The 18,682-nt window shown below is 51.9% G+C and overlaps 2 protein-coding genes across 5 annotated transcripts in view; one reads left to right on the forward strand and one right to left on the reverse strand.

Moving 5' to 3' along the window:
• Positions 1–11,423, forward strand: part of ZXDC (ZXD family zinc finger C) — a 37,784-nt gene extending 26,361 nt beyond the window's left edge. For all 4 annotated transcript variants that reach the window (XM_043588309.1, XM_043588310.1, XM_043588307.1 and 1 more), the window contains 3 exons: positions 6,931–7,100; positions 8,449–8,550; positions 9,724–11,423. In XM_043588309.1, the coding sequence (XP_043444244.1) occupies positions 6,931–7,100; positions 8,449–8,550; positions 9,724–9,810 (359 nt within the window). In that variant the 3' untranslated portion in view covers positions 9,811–11,423. The remainder of the gene's footprint in view (positions 1–6,930; positions 7,101–8,448; positions 8,551–9,723) is intronic.
• Positions 11,424–11,727: 304 nt separating this feature from the next.
• Positions 11,728–18,682, reverse strand: part of CFAP100 (cilia and flagella associated protein 100) — a 52,782-nt gene continuing 45,827 nt past the window's right edge. The window contains exons 14-17 of the mRNA XM_043588311.1: positions 15,377–15,512; positions 14,038–14,243; positions 12,987–13,080; positions 11,728–12,040 (exon numbers count right to left, since the gene is read on the reverse strand). Of these exons, the coding sequence (XP_043444246.1) occupies positions 11,927–12,040; positions 12,987–13,080; positions 14,038–14,243; positions 15,377–15,512 (550 nt within the window). The 3' untranslated portion in view covers positions 11,728–11,926. The remainder of the gene's footprint in view (positions 12,041–12,986; positions 13,081–14,037; positions 14,244–15,376; positions 15,513–18,682) is intronic.

The raw sequence follows: 18,682 nt of genomic DNA on the forward strand, positions 1-18,682 counted from the left end.
ACAGAGAGATTGACTTGACGGGGCTGCACAGCTGATGGATGGCCGCACCGGGGTGGAGCACCCAAGGCCGACTGACTCCAGAACCTCCAGTCAGCCTGCTAGCTGTACTACACATAAGAAAAGAGCATTTCGTCTTCAGCGAGTGAAGTGGACGTAGAACCCCTGAGTAAAATACCAGCCACTGAATTCCAGATGACTAGGGCTTGTGTGGGGTTCCACGTGGGTCATGGTTAGGCAGCTGTCAGTATTTTTTGCCACATCAGAGAGCCAGAGGCGAACCGCATGATCTTCACTGATGCCAAACAAGGCAGTAGATAAAACTCATCATTGTTGATTTTCAAAAATCATAAACCTTTAACTAGGAACTAAAAAGATTTCCCTAATAATGGAGAGCAAGTCAGAAAAACAGTCAACACTATTTTCAGTGGGGAACCTGTTCCCGTTATAATCAGAAGATGCAGCCACACCAGCACTACAATAACATTGGACGTTTTTATGGAAACTTTAGAGAAAAATCAGTAGGAAGATGTGATTGCCCATCAGTGATGATTATCAGGCTTAGAAAACCCAAGGGAATAGACTCAAATAATTACAAATAAGGGTAAACCAGTAGCTAATTGTATAAAAAATGTTTGCATATATCACATGAGTCGTTTTTCTGTCAGAATAATCGGAAAAACAATACTGAAAAATAGATGTCACTCATAATGGCAATGAAAGTAATGAAGTGTCAGAATTACTAGTGACAGATATGCTGCGCCTGGATAAGGGCCTGTTTACAGCTTACTGTGTACTTGGATGGAACACTCAATTTGTACTGTTAATTTACATTTTTTATTCATTTCCTTTAAAATCCCAAAGGAGCCTTTTATTTCTTATTTTAGTTTTTAAGTTTGTTCATTTTGAGGGGGTGGGAGCAGAGAGAGAATCCCAAAGCAGGCTCTGCGCTGTCCCTGATGTGGGGCTTAAACCCACAAACCGTGAGATCATGACCCAAGTCAAAACCAAGAGTTGAATACTTAACCAACTGAGCCACCCAGGTACCCCCAAAGGAACTTTTTATTACTTTTTTTTAAATGTTGATTTTTGAGAGCGAGTGACAGAGGAGCAGAGAGTGAGGGAGACAGAGGATCAGAAACGGGCTCTGCACTGACAACAGACAGCCTCACTCGGGGGCTTGAGGTCATGAACCCTGAGATCATGACCTGAGCTAAAGTTGGATGCTTAACCGACTGAGCCACCCAGGCGCCCCCCAAAAGGAACTTTTTAAAAGAAAAAAAAAATACCCGTCAGGTTTAAGTTCATTTGGAAGACTTACTTAGTTAAAATCTCCACACGGGCTTCGAAAAAGAATTGATGGGGCAGGGAGACCACTGTGCTGGAGGTGACCCAGGCCTGCTGACACCCACGGACACCCACGGGTGTCCGTGACGAAAGCCAGCCAGTGCTCTGGTGGAGAGCAAGGCCCCCAGACAAGTGGGGACAGCCGGAGCACAGACGTGCGGGCCCGTAAACTGAGGGTGCACGTTCCGTCAGGGGTTCCGGTAATGTTGGTGTGCTCTTAGGGAAAAATCATGGATTTCTTAACGTACCTTCCCCGGCAGCTCCACCACCCAGGGAAAACCACTTCCAGCGTTTTGATGTTAAACATTTCCCTACGTGTCTAAACTATACCTGTTACTTGTTTTGAAGAAATGATACACGTGTATTTCTTACCTGCTTGTTGCTATTAAGCACGAACATTTTTTCTTGTGAATAAACATGTTCTTGTGGTACATCCTTTAACAGCCGCTTGTGGTACATCCTTTAACAGCCGCGTAGAACTAAACAACAGGAAGTGTGAAAGCATGAAGCCCCAGTGCCCACCACCATACAGGGTATGTGATGGGTCTAGCCTCCCATCCTTAGGAGAATTGGGCAATAGGCACTCAGATAGTTCACTGTGTTCTGTGGTTCAGTGAGGATGCCCAGCAGAGAAAGCCTGTATGAGCCCAAAGTTCATCATGCTCCCTGCTACACACCTGGTGGGGGGAAGGAGCCCTCTGAGCCAGCGGTGTGTAGGATAGGGAGCTGACCATCTCCATTGCACATCCCTCCTGGGGGCGAGGATGGCACGTGCCTGGGATGGCACTGGGTTCTGTAGCTGTTAGCCTAGGGGCATCTCCAGGAGATGTGTGGAGCACCTTGCCTGAGCCAGGCTCTGTGCTGCTGGTCTCCCCTAATTCTGATGATGGCTTTGTGAGGTGAGGTGATGCTACACCACAGTTCGCTGTGCACTCCGGCTCACCTGGCTATTTCATGCGCGATCAGGATTCTCTTTTTAGGTCTACTTAACTAGAAACTTAATTGCCGGCTGGATTTCTCCTTCTCTCCTCTCCCGGCTCTTTCAAGTTATCTAGCACAAAACCAGTGTTTCGGATCAGTGTTGAGGTTATCGAAGCAAAATTCGTTCATTATGAAGATGACTTGCCCTTTAAAGGTTTCTAGATTTCCACTGTGAGAAAGGGATTCTTTAGTTTTTCTTGAGATCGGTTTATTAAGTTTATTAAGTCACGTTACACGTAGTGTCATGGCATCTTTACTAGTGAGGGCGGCCGCATGGCCGTCATGGGGTTCCATGTGTTGGCTGTAAGCCTTCAAGCATCCGTGGATTGGTGGGCTTGGATAACTAACTCAGGCAGTGTGTAATTCATTTTCAGCTGTTTTACATGTTGATGGCACATTACCAGATAGCACAGTGTATCATTTGGGGCCATGTACCCTGTGCCGATGGCTCCAGCAGGTAAAGGTGTTTTTTCTCTTGAGCAGGGAGTCTAGAGGTCAAGCGCTTGGGCGCTCAGTGTGTGGGCTCAGGTTCCCTCTTATGGCCCACCTTCTTCCCTCGCAGCTTCCTCAGGGTGCTGATGGGAGCCCTTGGCCCGGCTCCAGGACCTTGGATGGATGAGAAGACTTGGAAGGGGAGGCGAGCATGGCTAGTTGGAAGGGAACCTGCTTTCAGATCGTCATCTTCCATTTGTAGTTTAAGACCGTGCATTTGGGTCTAGGACTCCTGCAGGCTCTCCTGTCCGCCTTTCCTTCATGACAGCGAGTCCCATCCCTCCACCAAGATCCCTGTGGCGCAGCACCTTAGGGCCTATATAAAAGCTCTTCCAGAGCCCCAGACCCAGAACACCTGAGAGTGCTGGCTTCGTGGAAGCATCGTGTATGGATTAACTCACACAGGCGTCAAGACTGCCTTGAGGCACTCTTGCCAGCTTGGCATTTCTCGTGCATGGGTTCTGGTAGGGGGCCATGTTGAGAGGTTCTGCACCAAGATACAGTGTAGAAGGGGCCGTGGGGGTGGGAGCCGCGTTCATTTAGAGCCCTCACCTTTCCCACCTTTCTGCTCTTGTCCTAGCATGAACTGCTTTTAAGGAGGATACCATGAAAGCAGCAGTGTTCAGATACGTAAGCCTGAGCGGTTCCTTTTAGCTGGTGACACTGCATCCCTTGGACGGACTATTAACCGGAGAAGGTGCTAGAGCCCTCCAGGTTAGACCGTGATTCTCATCTCAGTGTTTAACTGTGGCGTCTGTGGGACTACCAGATTCTTAGGCATTGGCTTGAAGGTACACACTGAAAAGAGAATGTATGTGATTCCTTTTAGATGGAGTGTGTGCTAATAGAGTAGCTAAAACCAGTTTAGCTTACGTGTATCATGAATATTCTCGTTATAGTCCATCTTATTTCCTGTTACAGAATCAATACCTCTGACATCCCTTTAACAAAAATACAATCATATTCTAGTTACTGGCTTGTTTTTCAGCAGGGAATACTGTTGTCTTTCATGAGGTATAAAGGAAACATGTTAATGCTGTTGTCTGGGAAAATTAAGTGGGATCTATTTCTGATTCTGTTCTCCGCATTTTTACTTCATTTCCCCCTAGTTGCATGGCATACAGGCTAGCACATGTTTTGAAGAGATACGATGCTTTGATCATACTTCTTCATAGGTAAGATAGAGTGTGGCCTACGCACTTGTCATTGAATCATTGTGAAATAAATGAGGAGTGGCTCAGAATGACCTTGCTTTTATCTTATAGAGCTGGCTAGTAAGTATTAGATACACATATTTAAATCTTGCTTTTAAAAGTAGCTTAAAAAGGTACATTACTTGGTGTTTTCCTTCATAGTGATTTTCATAACATCCCTTGATCCATGTTGCAATATGTTTGTTTGACCTGAAACATGAAATTGGACCTTTTGTGAGAAACAGGCACCATCCTGACGGTGCACACTGACCGGGGTGCTCGCACTCATTCGTGTAGTTGCCCTGAGCTGCCCAAAGGAGCTGAATTTGCAGCTGCAGGGTGCTATAATTGTGATGAAATTACATTTAAAGCACACAAGCATTTATCTGTAATGTTTTTTTAATTGGCAAAAATGTACGTTGACCCCGTTTGAGTCTAGCAATGAGTAATACACACAGCCACATGAGCCTCCTGGAAAACAGGCCGTCACACTGTTCTCGATACATCAGTACAATTTTATTTTTAACATTTCATAATTATCAGAGATTCTAGTATGTTCTGTTATTTTGGTTGGGTTTGTGTTACTAATTGCAATGGTGATGCAGGTTTTCAGATGATTTTAACTCCTAGAAAGTATATTGAAATAAATTTTTAAACTAAAATTTTATCTTTTTAAAGTTTATTAATTTATTTTGAGAGAGAGAGAGAATGCACACAAGCAGGGGAGGGGCAGAGAAAGAGAGAGAGAGAGAATCCCTGAGCCACCCAGGCACCCCTAAAATTAATTTAATTTAATTTAGTTAGTTTAGTTTTAAGAGAGAGAGTGTGAGCAGGGAGAGGGGCGGAGGGAGGGAGGGAGGGAGGGAGAGAGAGAGAGAGAGAGAGAGAGAGAGAGAGAGAGAGAGAGAGAAAGAGAATCTCAAGCAGGCTCCATGCTCAGTGCAGAACCCAACAATGCAGGGCTTGATCCCATGACCCTGGGATCATGACCTGAGCTAAAATCAAGAGTCGGATGCTCAACCAACTGAGCCAGCCAGGCGCCCCTAAAATTTTAATTTATGTACATATTTTTTATCTCAGGGAGATATGCTAGGGTCATTGAAGACTTCAAAGCAGAACAGTGCGTCAGGTAAAATTCCAGAGTGGAGTGGAATATCAAGCATGTTCAGGGAAAATAGGAAGTGACATGGAATTTCTTTACTGTTAAAGAAGAGCGAGTGGATCCCGCGCCTTAGCACCTCGCCTTGCTTCCTCACCCTCGTCCCAGCCTTGCTCTGCTGTCTGAAATCACGCAGAGCAGTTAGGAGGAGCATGGAGAACAGCCAGAGCTAATCCTGCAGGAGGGATTGGGTTCCCCGAGGCAGAGAACCTGGCAGACGGAAACGAGAAGGAAGTACTCAGGGCTGTAATGGAACTGCGATTCCCTGCAGTGAAGGGGGGCACTAAATGTGCCCCCGGGGAAAACCGAGACTTTCCACAAAGATGAATCCCTCAGACACCCAGAGGGAAAGAGCACGCCGTGGGCGGAAACACACTGCAGCCTACAGCACCCCCCACCTCCCCCTGAGCTGAGTCTGTCAAGTGCTGAGGGTTAAGGAGACATCATCCTGGAGTTTCCTGCCAGTCCGGTGCACTGGGCGTGCGGGAAACACCGCGAGGGTGATGGGCAGGATCAGGCAGGCAGCGGTGGGGTGCACACAGGTAGCACATAGCGCGGCTCCAGAGTTGGGCCCTCTAGGCTGGTTTTGGCATCAAGGTGAAAGGAAAACTCGCTGCCAACGGGGGTGGCCCGTCTTGTGTGCCAGAGTTGACCGTTCCCGTTTAAAATGGAAACTCAGAGTACGAGACCTAAAGGAAGAATGCAGCCTCTCATGTTTTTCCTCTTTTCCCATTAGGTCATTAGAAATTTTCATGAGGAAATGCTTTCTGGACGTTCAGCAAGTCCTTCGGTTTCACTTGTTCAGTTTCACTTGTTCCTTTTCATTTTATTAAATTCAACAGAAGCAAATGCTTTTACTAACATGAAGTTGTGCGATACTCATTGTAAAACTGTCTTTCTGAAGCCATTCATGTACACGTGTCCAGGGCTGTCTGTACACAGCAATCAACAGCACCTAAAATTCCTTGCCACTTACCGTGACCCAGGCACTGTTCTCAACTCGTATCACGTACTTACTTAATCCTCCCAAAACTCCCAAACTAAGGAGTATTGTTCCCATGTCACAGGTAGGGAACACTGAGGCCGGAGCTTAGGTTTCTTGTCCAAGGTCAGGTACCAAAGTCTTTGGTGGAGCCAGGATTTGAATCCAGGCTGCTGGTCTCTGGGGTTTCCCCCCTGCTCACAAGCCACATGGGTGTTAGAAAACCCCTTTCTGGGCATCCGGATCGTTTCTTCTTTGTACTTAAGTATTTTGAAAAGCGTGTTTTTATGAAATCAGTGAGGCGATGACTCTCGCAGAGGAAGCCGGACAGAAAACAGCTTGAAGGATTTGGCAGCGATTGGGCACATGCTGTGGTGCCCGAGGGTGGGGTGTGATGGCCGCTTTCTTCCCTTCTCCGCTTCTGTGGTCCTGCTGCTCCGCGCAGTGGTTGTGCGCCACGGTGTCGGGTCTCCTGTGTGCCTGCAGTGTTGGGGTTGCAGGGTAAGGGGGAGCCTCCGCACCCCCCCCAAGAAATGGGCACTTGGCGTCTGATTGCTGCATGTCCAGGAGACGTGTGTAAGTTTGCTAAACTTTCTGATCATAATCTCGGCTCTTTTCGTCTCTTAACCCCACCGATTCTCCCTGTTGACTCGTGTTAAGCCTGCAGAGCTGTGCACCATGACAACGGGACCGCGTGGCCCCAGAGTGGGGCCCCCGTGAGGGCAGGGGCCTGCGCAGTCACACTGTGTATTGCATGTGGCTGGTCTGTTTCATTTCAGGAGCCTCAGGGTCTGCTCAGAGGAAGACGAAAGGTGGCAAAGTCAGTCCTACTCACTTGCACGCAAGCCAGACCGGTTGGTTGTGTGGGAACCTTGTGGTACCCGGTGGAGGTCTGCCAGGACCCACTCCAGCAGCCGGGATGCCGTGTGTTCAGGTCCAGTTATTGCAGGTAAGACCCAGCGAGCCAGGAGGACACTGGTCGCCAGGAGGACGCTGGCCGGGCGGCAGCCGGGGGCCAGGCTTCAGGCTGCATCTCCCTGGGCCTACAGCTGTCCAGTGCCCCTTCCTCTCAGGAACTGAGAGACTTCTAACCGCCTCTTGACTTCTAACCATCCCAAGCACTGGATGATCGCTCTGTCACCCCAGCTCCTCCTGTCCTCCTGTCCTGTCTCTCTGTACTTGTCCGAGCTTTCATCCTTACGAGGATCGACGCTTCAGTGTCCAAACTGCCCCCGTGCGGTCTGCGTGCCACACCTCACTTGGAGTTCTGTGAAGTGGGGGTGCCGTGCCCCACTCCTGCCTGAGGCCTCCTAGCAGTTGTAAGGGCTGCCCGAGGCTGGCCAGAGGACGCCTTGTGGTGCCTGACTCCTCACCCTCCCCTGCCTGCCCTTCCCCAGACCTCACTTGTCTTCTCAATGGGGGGGCGGAAGGGGCTTCCTCAGGCAGCTTGGCGCCCCTGTGTGGGGGGGGTGCTCAGTGCGACGGAGGACGTAGCCTTTATGTTTAAGGTGCTTTCCCCCGGGAAAGCTGGCACCGTTGCAGAAAAGGCGCTCGCTGCAAAGGGAGGAGCTGCTGTTTAAGAGACACCCGATAGAAGGTGTGAGCTTTGAGGTGGAGAAAACTCACTTTTGATTCTCTGCCTTTCCCTCTCCAGCTAGTGTTGTCTGGGGCAAGCTACTTACGTACGCCGGGCCTCAGTTTTATTGTCTAAGAAGTGGGAATGATGGTGTTGACAGTGGCACCGGCACCAGGAGTTGAGTGGCGGGGCTGTGGGCCAGGCATGCCAATGAAGCTGAAATGGTAGCCAGTGTCCCTTTTCTTACTTGCATGATTAGGGTCCTAGGAGCCTCCCCCTTGCAGGAGACCTGTGCCCTCTTATCCCTTCTCGACGGTGCGCTGAGGCAGAGGGGGGCCTTCCTGTGTAGAGTGAGGCGGCCACTGGAGAGCTGGAGGGGCTGGGAGCCTCCGCCAGAGTTGAGGAACAGCCGAGACTGAGGGGCGGTATTGAGTTGGGGGGAGCTCCAGGGAAAGGGCCTGGGAGCGGGGGACAGCCAGATGGCAGGTGGTATGGGTCTCCAGCTGGGAGCAAGATGAGAGGCTGAGGACCAGGAGGAAGGGCAGGCAGCCCCCTGCCCAGTTCCAGTTACTGCTGGGTCCTCAGGCCTCACGTGGCTCCCCGTGTTGCCCTGCCTGGAATCCGGGGTGGGTGGGTGTAGCACATTGACGGGGACTCCTCAGGCCAAGGCGAGGAATGTTGCCATGGCTGGTAAATGAAACACGTGCTGTTGCCTCCCCAGGACGACCCCTCAGGTGAAGCCGTCTCACCATTGGTTCTCAGCCCGCAGCCTTCCGCCTTCCACCCCCTGTTGGCTGTTGATTTGCCCGTCTATGTCCTCCAGGTGTGGATGCCTTACAACTCTTTGGCTTTGTTAGTAAGACTGCCAGAAGCTTCTGGCTTTCTGAGGCTTGTTTTACTGAGGTAGGCGTTGAATGGAGACCCATTGGGTTCGTTGCCAGGATCTTTTGAGGCTTTCTAGAAAGATGGGTGAATGACCAAGAAATAAAAGGCTGGTAAGAAAGATCAGATTTGTTCACCATTGTAGCTCCTACTTGTAATGTGAAATTGAATATACTCCTCAAGTATTTTATATTTAGAAATTCTAGTCACTTTTTCTGGGAAACAGGCTGGCCAGTTTTTAACCTGTGGGAAAATAGACCCAGAAAAATTAGTTTGCTTAAGTAAGTGGATAAGCCAGTGGGTATAGGTGGCAATGGGTAATTTAGATTTGGCTATACAATAGTGAGAGTATGTAGCTAATTGAACTTCTAACAATTCAGTTTAAATACATGTTTTTAAAATCCACATACACAGTAATTTTAGTTTTCTTGTATTCAAATTGGGCTGTTGAGCATTTTCCTCAATACCAAAAATAACTATTGAGTCAAGTGCTGGTATACAGAGGAGTGGTGGGGCCCCAGACTGTCCTTGGAACGTAGTTTGGGAACTTATATTCAGAAAACCTCACAGATGTCAACTCCATTCTGTCTGGTATTCCCACTCATTAGATGTTCTTAAAGAAGCCTGGTAGTGTACAAATAACTAGCCAGAAGATGTTCACCGTCGCTTTGAATCTAATGCTGTGGGAATATTCTTCAGGCAGGAGGGGGTGGGTTAGGTGGGTGATGGTGCGGCCGGGAGGCCAGAGTCCTGGGCGGCCAGTGATGATGCATGGGGGCAGTTGGGAACTAGGAAGGGTGCGACCCACATACAAAATGGGGAAAAGGGCTATGAGATAAACAAGGACAGTCAGATTTATGAGCAAACCTGCAACATACTATTATTAAGTTCACTTTTCCTTTTTTGTTTATGCTCAAATTCCTTTCTTCGAAGAATATATAACAAGGGGAAAGCAAGACTCGAGTCGAGAACAGGGAGAGGTGCCCTACCGGCCGGCCCGTGGGTTATGCTGCTGGTTGTGTGTGGCTGCAGGGCTGCGTCTGGGAGGTGGTCCCGCACCTCCCCCTGCCCCCAGCCCTGCCCCGTCCCTCACTGCTCTGCTTGGTTTTTTCAGGAGGTGCTTCCTGCAGCTGGAGAGGACGCCGAGCCTGAGGATGTGCAGTGTGCAGGGAGCACCATCAATCTGCAGGACCTACAGTGACAGCAGCCCTCTGCCTGGGGACCCGAGGGTGATGCCTCCGGTCTGTGTCCCCCAGGACTCCCATTATGTGCTCTTGCAGGCCTGAGTGAGCCCTCACGTGGTTTCTGCTCAGGAGGCTAGCCGAGTGCTTTGGAGACTTTTGGGCACATTTCTCAAAAATATCTTCCTTACATTTTATCAGGAACCGGTTTGGGGCTGTATTAGCTGAAATTGCCTTATCTGAGCAAAGTGCTTCGTGAGGCAAGGATTGCCTTCAGGGGCAAAAGCACATGCCTTTTCTGTACTTGGTTGTGCACGGACAGCCTTTGTCCAATTTGATCTAAACTGTGGAGCACCTGCTGCATTAAGAAAACAGACTTCTGCAGGCAGTCGGGTGGGGTACAGATTCCCTAGTCAAGTACGACTGTATCCGTAGTAAATCTAAGTGGGGTCTTTCAGCTTCTGTGTTTTAGCATTTGGCCTGAGACAGACCTAGAAACTGTTTTCCCTTTCTCAGCTAACAGGCTGTTTCCCACCCCCTTGGGTGTTTGTAGTTGGGTTGGTTTTGTCACCCTCTGGGGCAGAAGCGGCCCTGTTGTCCCAGCGAAGCCAAATTCAGATCCACGTTTTGGCAGGACCAGGCGGGTGGCTGGCATGAGAAGAAAATGACGGGGGTGAAGTGGAGCACCTGGGGTCCTGTTAGTGAGGCCTCTGCATAGAGCAGATTTGAAGCTCCCGATTCGGGAATGTTAGAGTTAAAACTTCAAAGGTAATTTTTCCGAACTCTGGATTTGGCTATTGTTAACGATAATTTGTCCGCAGCTTCTAAAGTCATGTCCTGAGTCCTACACGTCACATGTAGGACAGGGACAGTGGCGTGTGTGTTTGTTGCTGAGGCCGCACATGTGCATCTACTGTGTCACCGTACGTTTCTACGGAGTACGGTCTGTCTGGCCGGAGAAGGCGAGCTGATAACCTTGCACATATTTATTTGTTCGTTAGCAGGACTAGACACAGGGTCACTCAGAAATGCTGGTTTTCTGCCTTGTGCCTTTGGAAGTGCATGTTTGTTCAGATGCTGTTTGGGTTGTTGGACTTGGAATTGTCCAAACTCTGTTTTGTGTTTCTTCATTACTTGAGTTTCTGGACTTGGGCTTTTGAGAATCACCCCAGCATTTGATTGTGAGTCCTCTCTCTGTCCTGCTCTGAGGTGCTGTCTGTCCAGGCTGCTGCTCCCTCCAAAGGAACTTGGGCCCCATTTATGAATGGTCTTTACCCACAGAACTCTGTGCTGCAGCACAGACTAAAGTTTTGTGTCCATCTGGCACCTTGGCCTCCAGGTCGTCTGGAAGCCCCTTCTCTCTACGAGGAGCCAGCCCACCTGCCAGGGTGGCCTTGGGGGCAAAGTGGCCTATTGATCACACTGTGCTGTCCTTCTGATGGGAGGAGGGGGCGGGCCACAGGAATGTTCTCTCGGGTGTGTCACTGGGCCTTTCCCCAGAACGTCCCCCTGTGAATGTCCACCACTGTGAAGTGATTGGTACTGGCCGTCAGTTTTCTGGGCACTAGGTTCCCTGGTGGCAACGGGCCCAATTTCTAGTACAAATGAATAAAAGTTTTTGTATAATCACGCACTGGAGATGTCCCCTGGCTTCATTCACAGAACTGTGTGCCTAGCGTCGAGGTCCTGTTTTTCCTTCAGTCAGGAGTAATAACCCTTTCGTCTGCTCAGCCCGCTGCCTCCTTTTCTTGTCCCTGCATTGGGGCTAGTCTCCCATCACACCTCTGCATGGAACTGGCCCTTGTTTCTCAAAGCAGCCACCTCGGATGAGGGCAGCAGGGGCTCCTTCCCTCGAGCATTTGTTCAGGGGTCAGGGATTAAAGGGCAGGGCATGGAGGTGGAAAGCAACCTGCCTCCTGCAACAGGCCATCAAGACACCAGAGAGGGAGAGTTTATTTCACACAGGTAAGGGAACACAGCGGGAGGCCACGGGGGGGGTGGCGGGGGCACGGCGATCCTGCGCCAGCCGCATCCAGCCCACCGCCCTGCCCTGCCCTGCCCTGCCCTGCCCTGCCTGGGCTTCCTGCTGCTGCCGTTGCCGTGCTGTGGGCAGAGGGGCTGGCCAGCTCCGGAGGGCTAGGTGAAGAATAGCAGCTGCTCCTCCTTGTCCTTGTCCATCAGCACGTGCTCAGGCTCCACCTTTATTTTCAGGACTGGGAGCTGGGAGCGACACACCAGCCTCCTGCCTCTCTGCAGAGTAAGACCCCGTGAGCCTGCGCTCCGCAGCCTCGCTGAGCCGGAAGGTGCCGCCTAGACACCTAGACACTGGGCAGCATGCTTCTCAAGGCTGTGGAGCTGAGGCCAGGGGACCCCGTGGAGGTCCCAGCCTCTGCTCAGCCTGTGGGCTCTGGGCTGGAGCTGCCCTTCAGTGCCCCGGGAGTGAGTCCAGCCTGCGTTTATGAAGCCTGTTCCCTGGGGTGCCGGCCCCTAGATTGTGTGTGTGTGTGTGTGTGTGTGTGTGTGTGTGTGTGCGCGCGCACGCAGGGATGTACCACAAAACGGATTGGGAATGCCTGGCTGAACAGAGGGAACCTACTTCCTTTGCACTGGGGATTCAGGAGGAGACCCCCCCACCCCAGTGTCTGCCATCCCCACGTGACAGCGTGGAGAGTGCTACCTTTCAGAGAGTGGCCCTTCGGCCTCATCTGTCTGTTGGGGGCTGTATTCAGGCCTGGGCCTGCTTGAGGGAGCACACCTCCTGCTGCTAGGGCCAGAACCTGTTCCCTGTGGGGTGGCCGGGGGGACCCCTAGTGACAGAGAATGAGCTGCAGTGATGGGGTCGTGCTGGAGTGTAGGTGGTACGGTGGGACCCTGTGGGGGCTGAGCCGGGAGGGCACAGCCAGGCCAGTCACCAGGAGTGCGTGTGCAAGAGGGCAGGCAGCCCCAGGGGAGGACTCGCAGAGGAAGTGGGTCTGGGGGTGGAGGGCAGCCCTGAGGGGCAGCGGGATCGGTGGGCCAGGACCAGGAGACCCTGCTCTACCCCCGCCTTGCTCTGATGGCTCCGTCTTTCCCCCGGGGTCTCAGCAGTAGCTTCTGCAAACGGTGCGAGCCAGGCCCTCAGCCCCTCCCGGCCTCAACCGTGCCTGCCGGTGGGGCCCCTTCCCCAGCAGTGACTCCCCAGGGCCATCATGCCCACCTTCTTCTTGATCTCCGCCTGGGCCCGAGCCTGGGCCCGCTGCAGACGCTCCTCCTGCAGCTGCTTCTGCATCAGCACCTTCTCTTCTCGGAGTCTGGGTACGGGGGGCAGCACAGGACACATCAAAAGACGGGAGGAGCCTGGGAAGGCTGCCAGCTTCCCTTCCTAGCTCCTTGATGCAGCCTTCAGTCAGGCCATGGCCCTCCCTCTGGGAGAACTCCCTACTCCTCTTCACCCTTCCCTGCCAGGCCAGGTTGGCTGCTGCCCCTGCTTTTTGGAGGTCCCAGCTCTGGTCCATCGGCTCCTACCCCTTGGAGGCCCACGTTCCTCGGTCCCCCTCCCTGGTCACTGGTCCACCTCTGTGTGTGCCTCTCTGCTCATCAGACTTTCGCCCGGTGCCTGCTTCTACCAGGGTATGGGACAGGGGACACAGAGGAAGAGCCCCTTTGCTTGTGGGAGAGGCAGATGGCTCTTTGCAGGTGGCCGTGTCTCAGGTCCCTGCACAGGAGTGAATGAAGCAGGCGGCCCCCCTGGCCAGCGGAGCCACTGGGTCTGTGGGGAGCTCCCTGGGCCTCCCCCTGGAGGATGGGTCCATGCTACCCATGACTGCCAAGTGTTCCTGCCTGCCTCTGCCCCTAAACCGGCCTTCCTCAGCTTCTCCCTGAGTCTGCACCTTCCCTCCCCTGGGTTCTGGCAATGCCAATCTCTCCCTCTCCGATCCAGCAGGGAAAATGGCCAGTGCTGCCCCTTGTCCTCAGGGCAAGGCCATGCTGTCCACACCCTCACTTTGTCTCCTGGGCTCCCTGAGTCCACATCATCTCCCACACCAGGAGAGGGCCTTCCCTCACTGGGCTGAGTTTGATGCCCCCTCTGGAAGACCCTCTGGCTTCGTCTTTGAGGTCAGAGCATCAGGGTCCTCTCTCCCTGGTTCGGGAGCTCTCAGAGGACAGGCCAGCCCGGAGCAGGGGCAGGGGTGTGGAGGGCATCCTCGCCCTCAGGGCCCTCCCTACTTTGTGAGGCGGCCCGGTGGGGCAGGGGCCTGGGCTCTCACCTCATGCGGCGTTCCTTCTCCTTGGCCTTCTCAGCCTGCTCGATCTTGACCTGGGGTACATGCTCTAGGTGTTCGAGCAGCTCGTTCAGGTAGTGCTCGATGATGGTGAGCATCTGCACAGTGCCCAGGTTGGACTCCTGCTGGGTGCTGATGCAGTGCCGGTACACGTCCAGCACCTTGCGGTTCAGGCTTTCCAGAAGCTTGTCCTGCAAGGCAGGCAGGCCCGCAGAGGGGTTGCGTGGGCCTCCGTGCACCCCCACTGCACAGCCTGCCAGACCCAGGGCCCCTTGCTGAGACACGGCTGGCCTCCCCGAGCTCTGCCCGGCACACTCAGGATCCCTGGGAGAAACAGCTTGGACACTTGGATTTTTCTAGGCCACAGCTGCCTGACCCCCTTTGCCCTCCTGTGGTCAGCCGGGTCCAGGCTTCCAGCCCCCATGCTGGGACTCACACCTGTGTCTTGGCCTCTACCCCAGCTGCCTTGCTGTGCACGTGGCCTAGTCCCCTCCTTCAGGGAGCCTTCCTGTTCCACCCTTGGACTGACCTTGGCTCTCCACTGGACACTGTCCTGTGAGTTACTTTCTGTGTGGCCTGGGGCAGATGAACCCCTCCCTCTGAGCCCGCTCTGACATTCAGAAACGTAACATCCCCTGCCACATGGATTGGGCGTGAGGATTAAGTGAGGAACAGCCGACAGAAAGGCTCAGGCCGGCAGCCAGTGAGTCTGTCTGGCAGGAGGCCGGTGGCACTGGCCTAGCTTGTTGTGGCATCCTCTGTCCCTGGCCTGGTGCTGGCACACAGTAGGTGCTCATCAGTAATTTGAATGAAGGAAGGAATTTGAATTAGGAAGCTGGGGCCATGCCCGTGACCCCAGCTGCACTGTCAGGAAGGTCATGCCACTGCCCGGCACATTCCTGGCCCTCTGTGCCCTCAGAAGACTCTCACTCTTTCAGCCTGGCCTGGGGACATGCCTTCTTCCTCCTGGCAGGCTCGCCTTCTGGACACTTGGTGTGGAAGAACCAGACGTATTTGTTGAATGGAAGGACAAAGGAATGGAGGAGGTGTGCTGGGGGCAGCTGAGCAGCCAAGGGGCATAAGTACATGGGGTGGCTCCAGTTTGGGGACCAAGGGGCTTCTCCAGCCGGTGCCCCTCAGTCAGGCCTACAGAGCCTGGAAAGTGGCGAGGGGCGTGGCTGCCCCAGAACATTGCAGTGTCTCAGGACTGGCTTTGAGTGCTGGGCACTGGGTGCTCCCGGGGGTGCTCTTGAAGGGACCGGGCCCCAGGCCTGTGGTCGCCCACACTCCCTCCACACCCACTGACCGCTGACCGGGGGCCTACCTCCTGAGCGCCCTTGTACTCGCCGAAGTGGAACACTCGAGCTTTGAGCTGCAGCTCGGCCACTGTCTCCTCTTCCTTGGCGATGGACGTCATCAGCGTGTTGACCCACTGCTTCAGCTGGTTGACTTCCCTGTCCCTGGATAGGGGACCAGCAGGGCCCCGCCCACTCAGCGCAGCTCTGGGCACTTCACCTCTCAGAGCCCAACCGCCCTGCCACTGTCCTGAGGGCTTAGGGGCCATGACTGTGAAGTGTCTGCGTGGCCCAGGGGTCAGAGATGCTGCCGAGATGCAGGGGTAAGATTTAAGGTCTTTAGGGGTGCCTGGGTGGCTCAGTTGGTTATGCGCTGGACTTTGGCTCAGGTTATGATCTCACGGTTCAGGGGTTCGAGCCCCCCATTGGGCTCTGTGCTGACAGTCGGGAGCCTGGAGCCTTTTCAGATTCTGCGTGTGTGTCTCTCTCTGCCCCTCCCCCATTCACACTCTGTCTCTGTCTCTGTCTCAAAAGTAAATAAACATTAAAAAAATTAAAAAGATTTAAGATCTTTAACGATCAACACTACAAAAAAAAAGTAACAGCTTTATTGAGGTATAATTCACATACCTAGAAAATTCTTTTTTAAATGCTTATTTTGAGTGCATGCGCACAGGTGGGGGAGGGACAGACAGAGGGAGAAGAGAGAACCCCAAGCAGACTTCATGCTCAGCACAGAGCCCGACATGGGGCTTGCTCTCACGAACCAGGAGATCATTACCTGAGCCAAAATCAAGAGTCAGATGCTTAACCGACTGAGCCACCCTGGAGCCATACATCAGGGGTCTTTGTGTCTGGCTCCTTCATTCAGCAGAATGTTTTCAAAGTGTGGCACGTGTCAGAACTCTGTTCTTTGTTATGATTGCGTGACCGTCCCCTATATGGATGGACCACACTGTGTTGAAATAGACATTTGGGGGTGGGGGGGTCCTACCTTTTGACTCCTGGGAATTATGCTGCTGTGAACACTCACACGTTTTTGTGAGGACTTGTTTTCAATTCTCTGGGGCATATATTTAGGAATAGAATTCCAACAATCAAATTTTAAGTGAAATAATTAATAAGTAAAGATCTTTCACAGTCATGGCAGACACCGACCATCATGTGTTGGCTGACAGAGGTCTACCCATTGTGGTCAGCTGCATGCAGGTCCCAGTTAGAGAGAGCACATGGACACCGGGCCACTCCCAGCAGTGCCTGGGAGGCCCAGAGGGACCCTGCCACCCCCATGATGATTCTGTGGCTGTCTCCCCATTTGTTGATAGGACCCACGGACATTTTCTCAACTCTAAGCAAACAAAGCATCATGGGCTGCTGGCCCTTTGCCTGCTGCGGGTCCCACGGCCTGTCACATGCACCAGCACAGGGGTGCAGGCTACACTCCCCTGGCTATGGGGTTGAGTGCCGAGGCCAGGAGCTTGTGAGTGTGAGGGTGGTTGAGATGGTCCGGCCAGACGGACCAGCTGGTGGGTGGCCAGAGAGACCACATGCAGCTCATCTCCATCCACCCACCCAGGTGCTGGTGGGGCTCATGCAGGTCACCTGGGATGACAGCATAAAGCACCTCCTGGGTGTCAGGCCCAATTTCCCTCCAACCCAGAGTGCCCATCGTAGGGATGAGTGCATTTGGGGTCAGTGGTACTCCTCCCAAAGGACACGTGACTGCATTCAGTTTTAACCTTTTTTTTTTTTTTTCTTAAATACTTCCTTCACTGTCATTGCCTTAACTGCTAAGTGTGATCCTACAGCTGGTACAGTGCTATTTTGCCTTTGCTCTGCGGACGTGGTGGTAGGGTTTTCGTTGTTGTTCTATTTCTTATCAGGGTAACTGGCATAAAAAGATACCTTTTCCCAAATAGTTCTCTTGAAATGTAACACTGTTGGGTCACAATCTTTTCTCAGTGAAATCCCACCAATTGACAGGAATGCAGAGGCATAAGGGACCCACTGCTCAGCAGCGGGCCTCAGACCAGTGTGCACATCACTTGAGTGTCAGAAGTGCTGATTTTAGGAGCCATTCCAGAGTCTAAACAGCACTTCACTGTTGGAAGAGTGACCTGGTTTCTTCAACAACTGAGCTGCAGGGGGACAACAAGATGGAGAGGGAACCTATAGATCAAAAGGGATTTAACAACACAACCAACTGCAGAGTGCGATCTTATTTGGATTCTAATTCAAACCAACAGTTTAAAAACTCCAACCGTTTATGGATCATGGATATTCAGTATTAAGGATTACTGTTTTGTTTTTGTTTTTTTTAGATGTGACGATGGTACTGTGGTTACGATAAAGAGCCCATATCTTTTGAGGGAGATCTACTGGAGTACTTACAGATGAAATGATATGTGCCTGGAATTTGGAATAATATGGGAGGCGGAGAGGTCAGTGGGGTCTAGGGAAAAGGAGATCGGCTATGAGGTGATCAGTATTGAAGCTGGTGATGGGCCCTTGGGGACTCATGATACTAGTCTCTCCATTTTTGTACATTTATATGTACAAGATTTTCTTTTTCCTTCTTTAAATTTGTTTATTTAGAGAGAGAGTCTGAGCAGGGGAGGGGCAGAGAGAGAGGGAGACAGAGGATCCCCTACAGGCTCTGTGCTGTCAGCACAGAGCCTGATGTAGGGCTCAAACTCATGAACTGTGAGATCATGACCTGAGCCGAGATCAAGAGTCAGACGCTCAGCCGGTTGAGCCACCCAGGTGCCCCTGTATGAGATTTCCTTAGTGGTATTGGGCTGAACTGCAGAAGTTATGAAAAGTTTTTTGAAAGATAGCAAGAAAGACGATCCCTTCATAGATACCTGGGGACATATAGCTAGAAAGTTCAATCCACTGGTATTAAAAAAAGGAAAAAAAAGCAAACATCACCAAATATGAATAAGGATCATTCAAAAGAGAAAGTTACCATATTCCTGCAGAAATAGCGGCAAAAAGAACAAAAATAAAATACTTTGAAATAGAGAAAGATGGCAGAGTAGGACCTCAGGAATCTGTGTCCCCACTGGACAGCGATCGCACTGGCAGAATCTGATAAAGCCATTTTGGAACTCTGGAGTCTACTAAAGCTTGCAACTTCCAGGGGAAGGCTTGGACAGTAATTGTAGTTAATTTTAGTCCAGCACAGCCTTGGGAATTAGAGTGAGCCTTTTTTTAAGGGCCCTGTTCTCCAAAATAACGGGGGATCTCTGCCCTGATCCCTGATTGGTGCTTCTGACCACAGAGGTACAGGCAAATGGGCAGGCAGCCACTGTTTTAACATCCCCTCATTGTCA

This window comes from Prionailurus bengalensis, chromosome A2 (assembly GCF_016509475.1).
Source record: "Prionailurus bengalensis isolate Pbe53 chromosome A2, Fcat_Pben_1.1_paternal_pri, whole genome shotgun sequence".
In the NCBI taxonomy this organism is placed as follows: domain Eukaryota; kingdom Metazoa; phylum Chordata; class Mammalia; order Carnivora; family Felidae; genus Prionailurus; species Prionailurus bengalensis.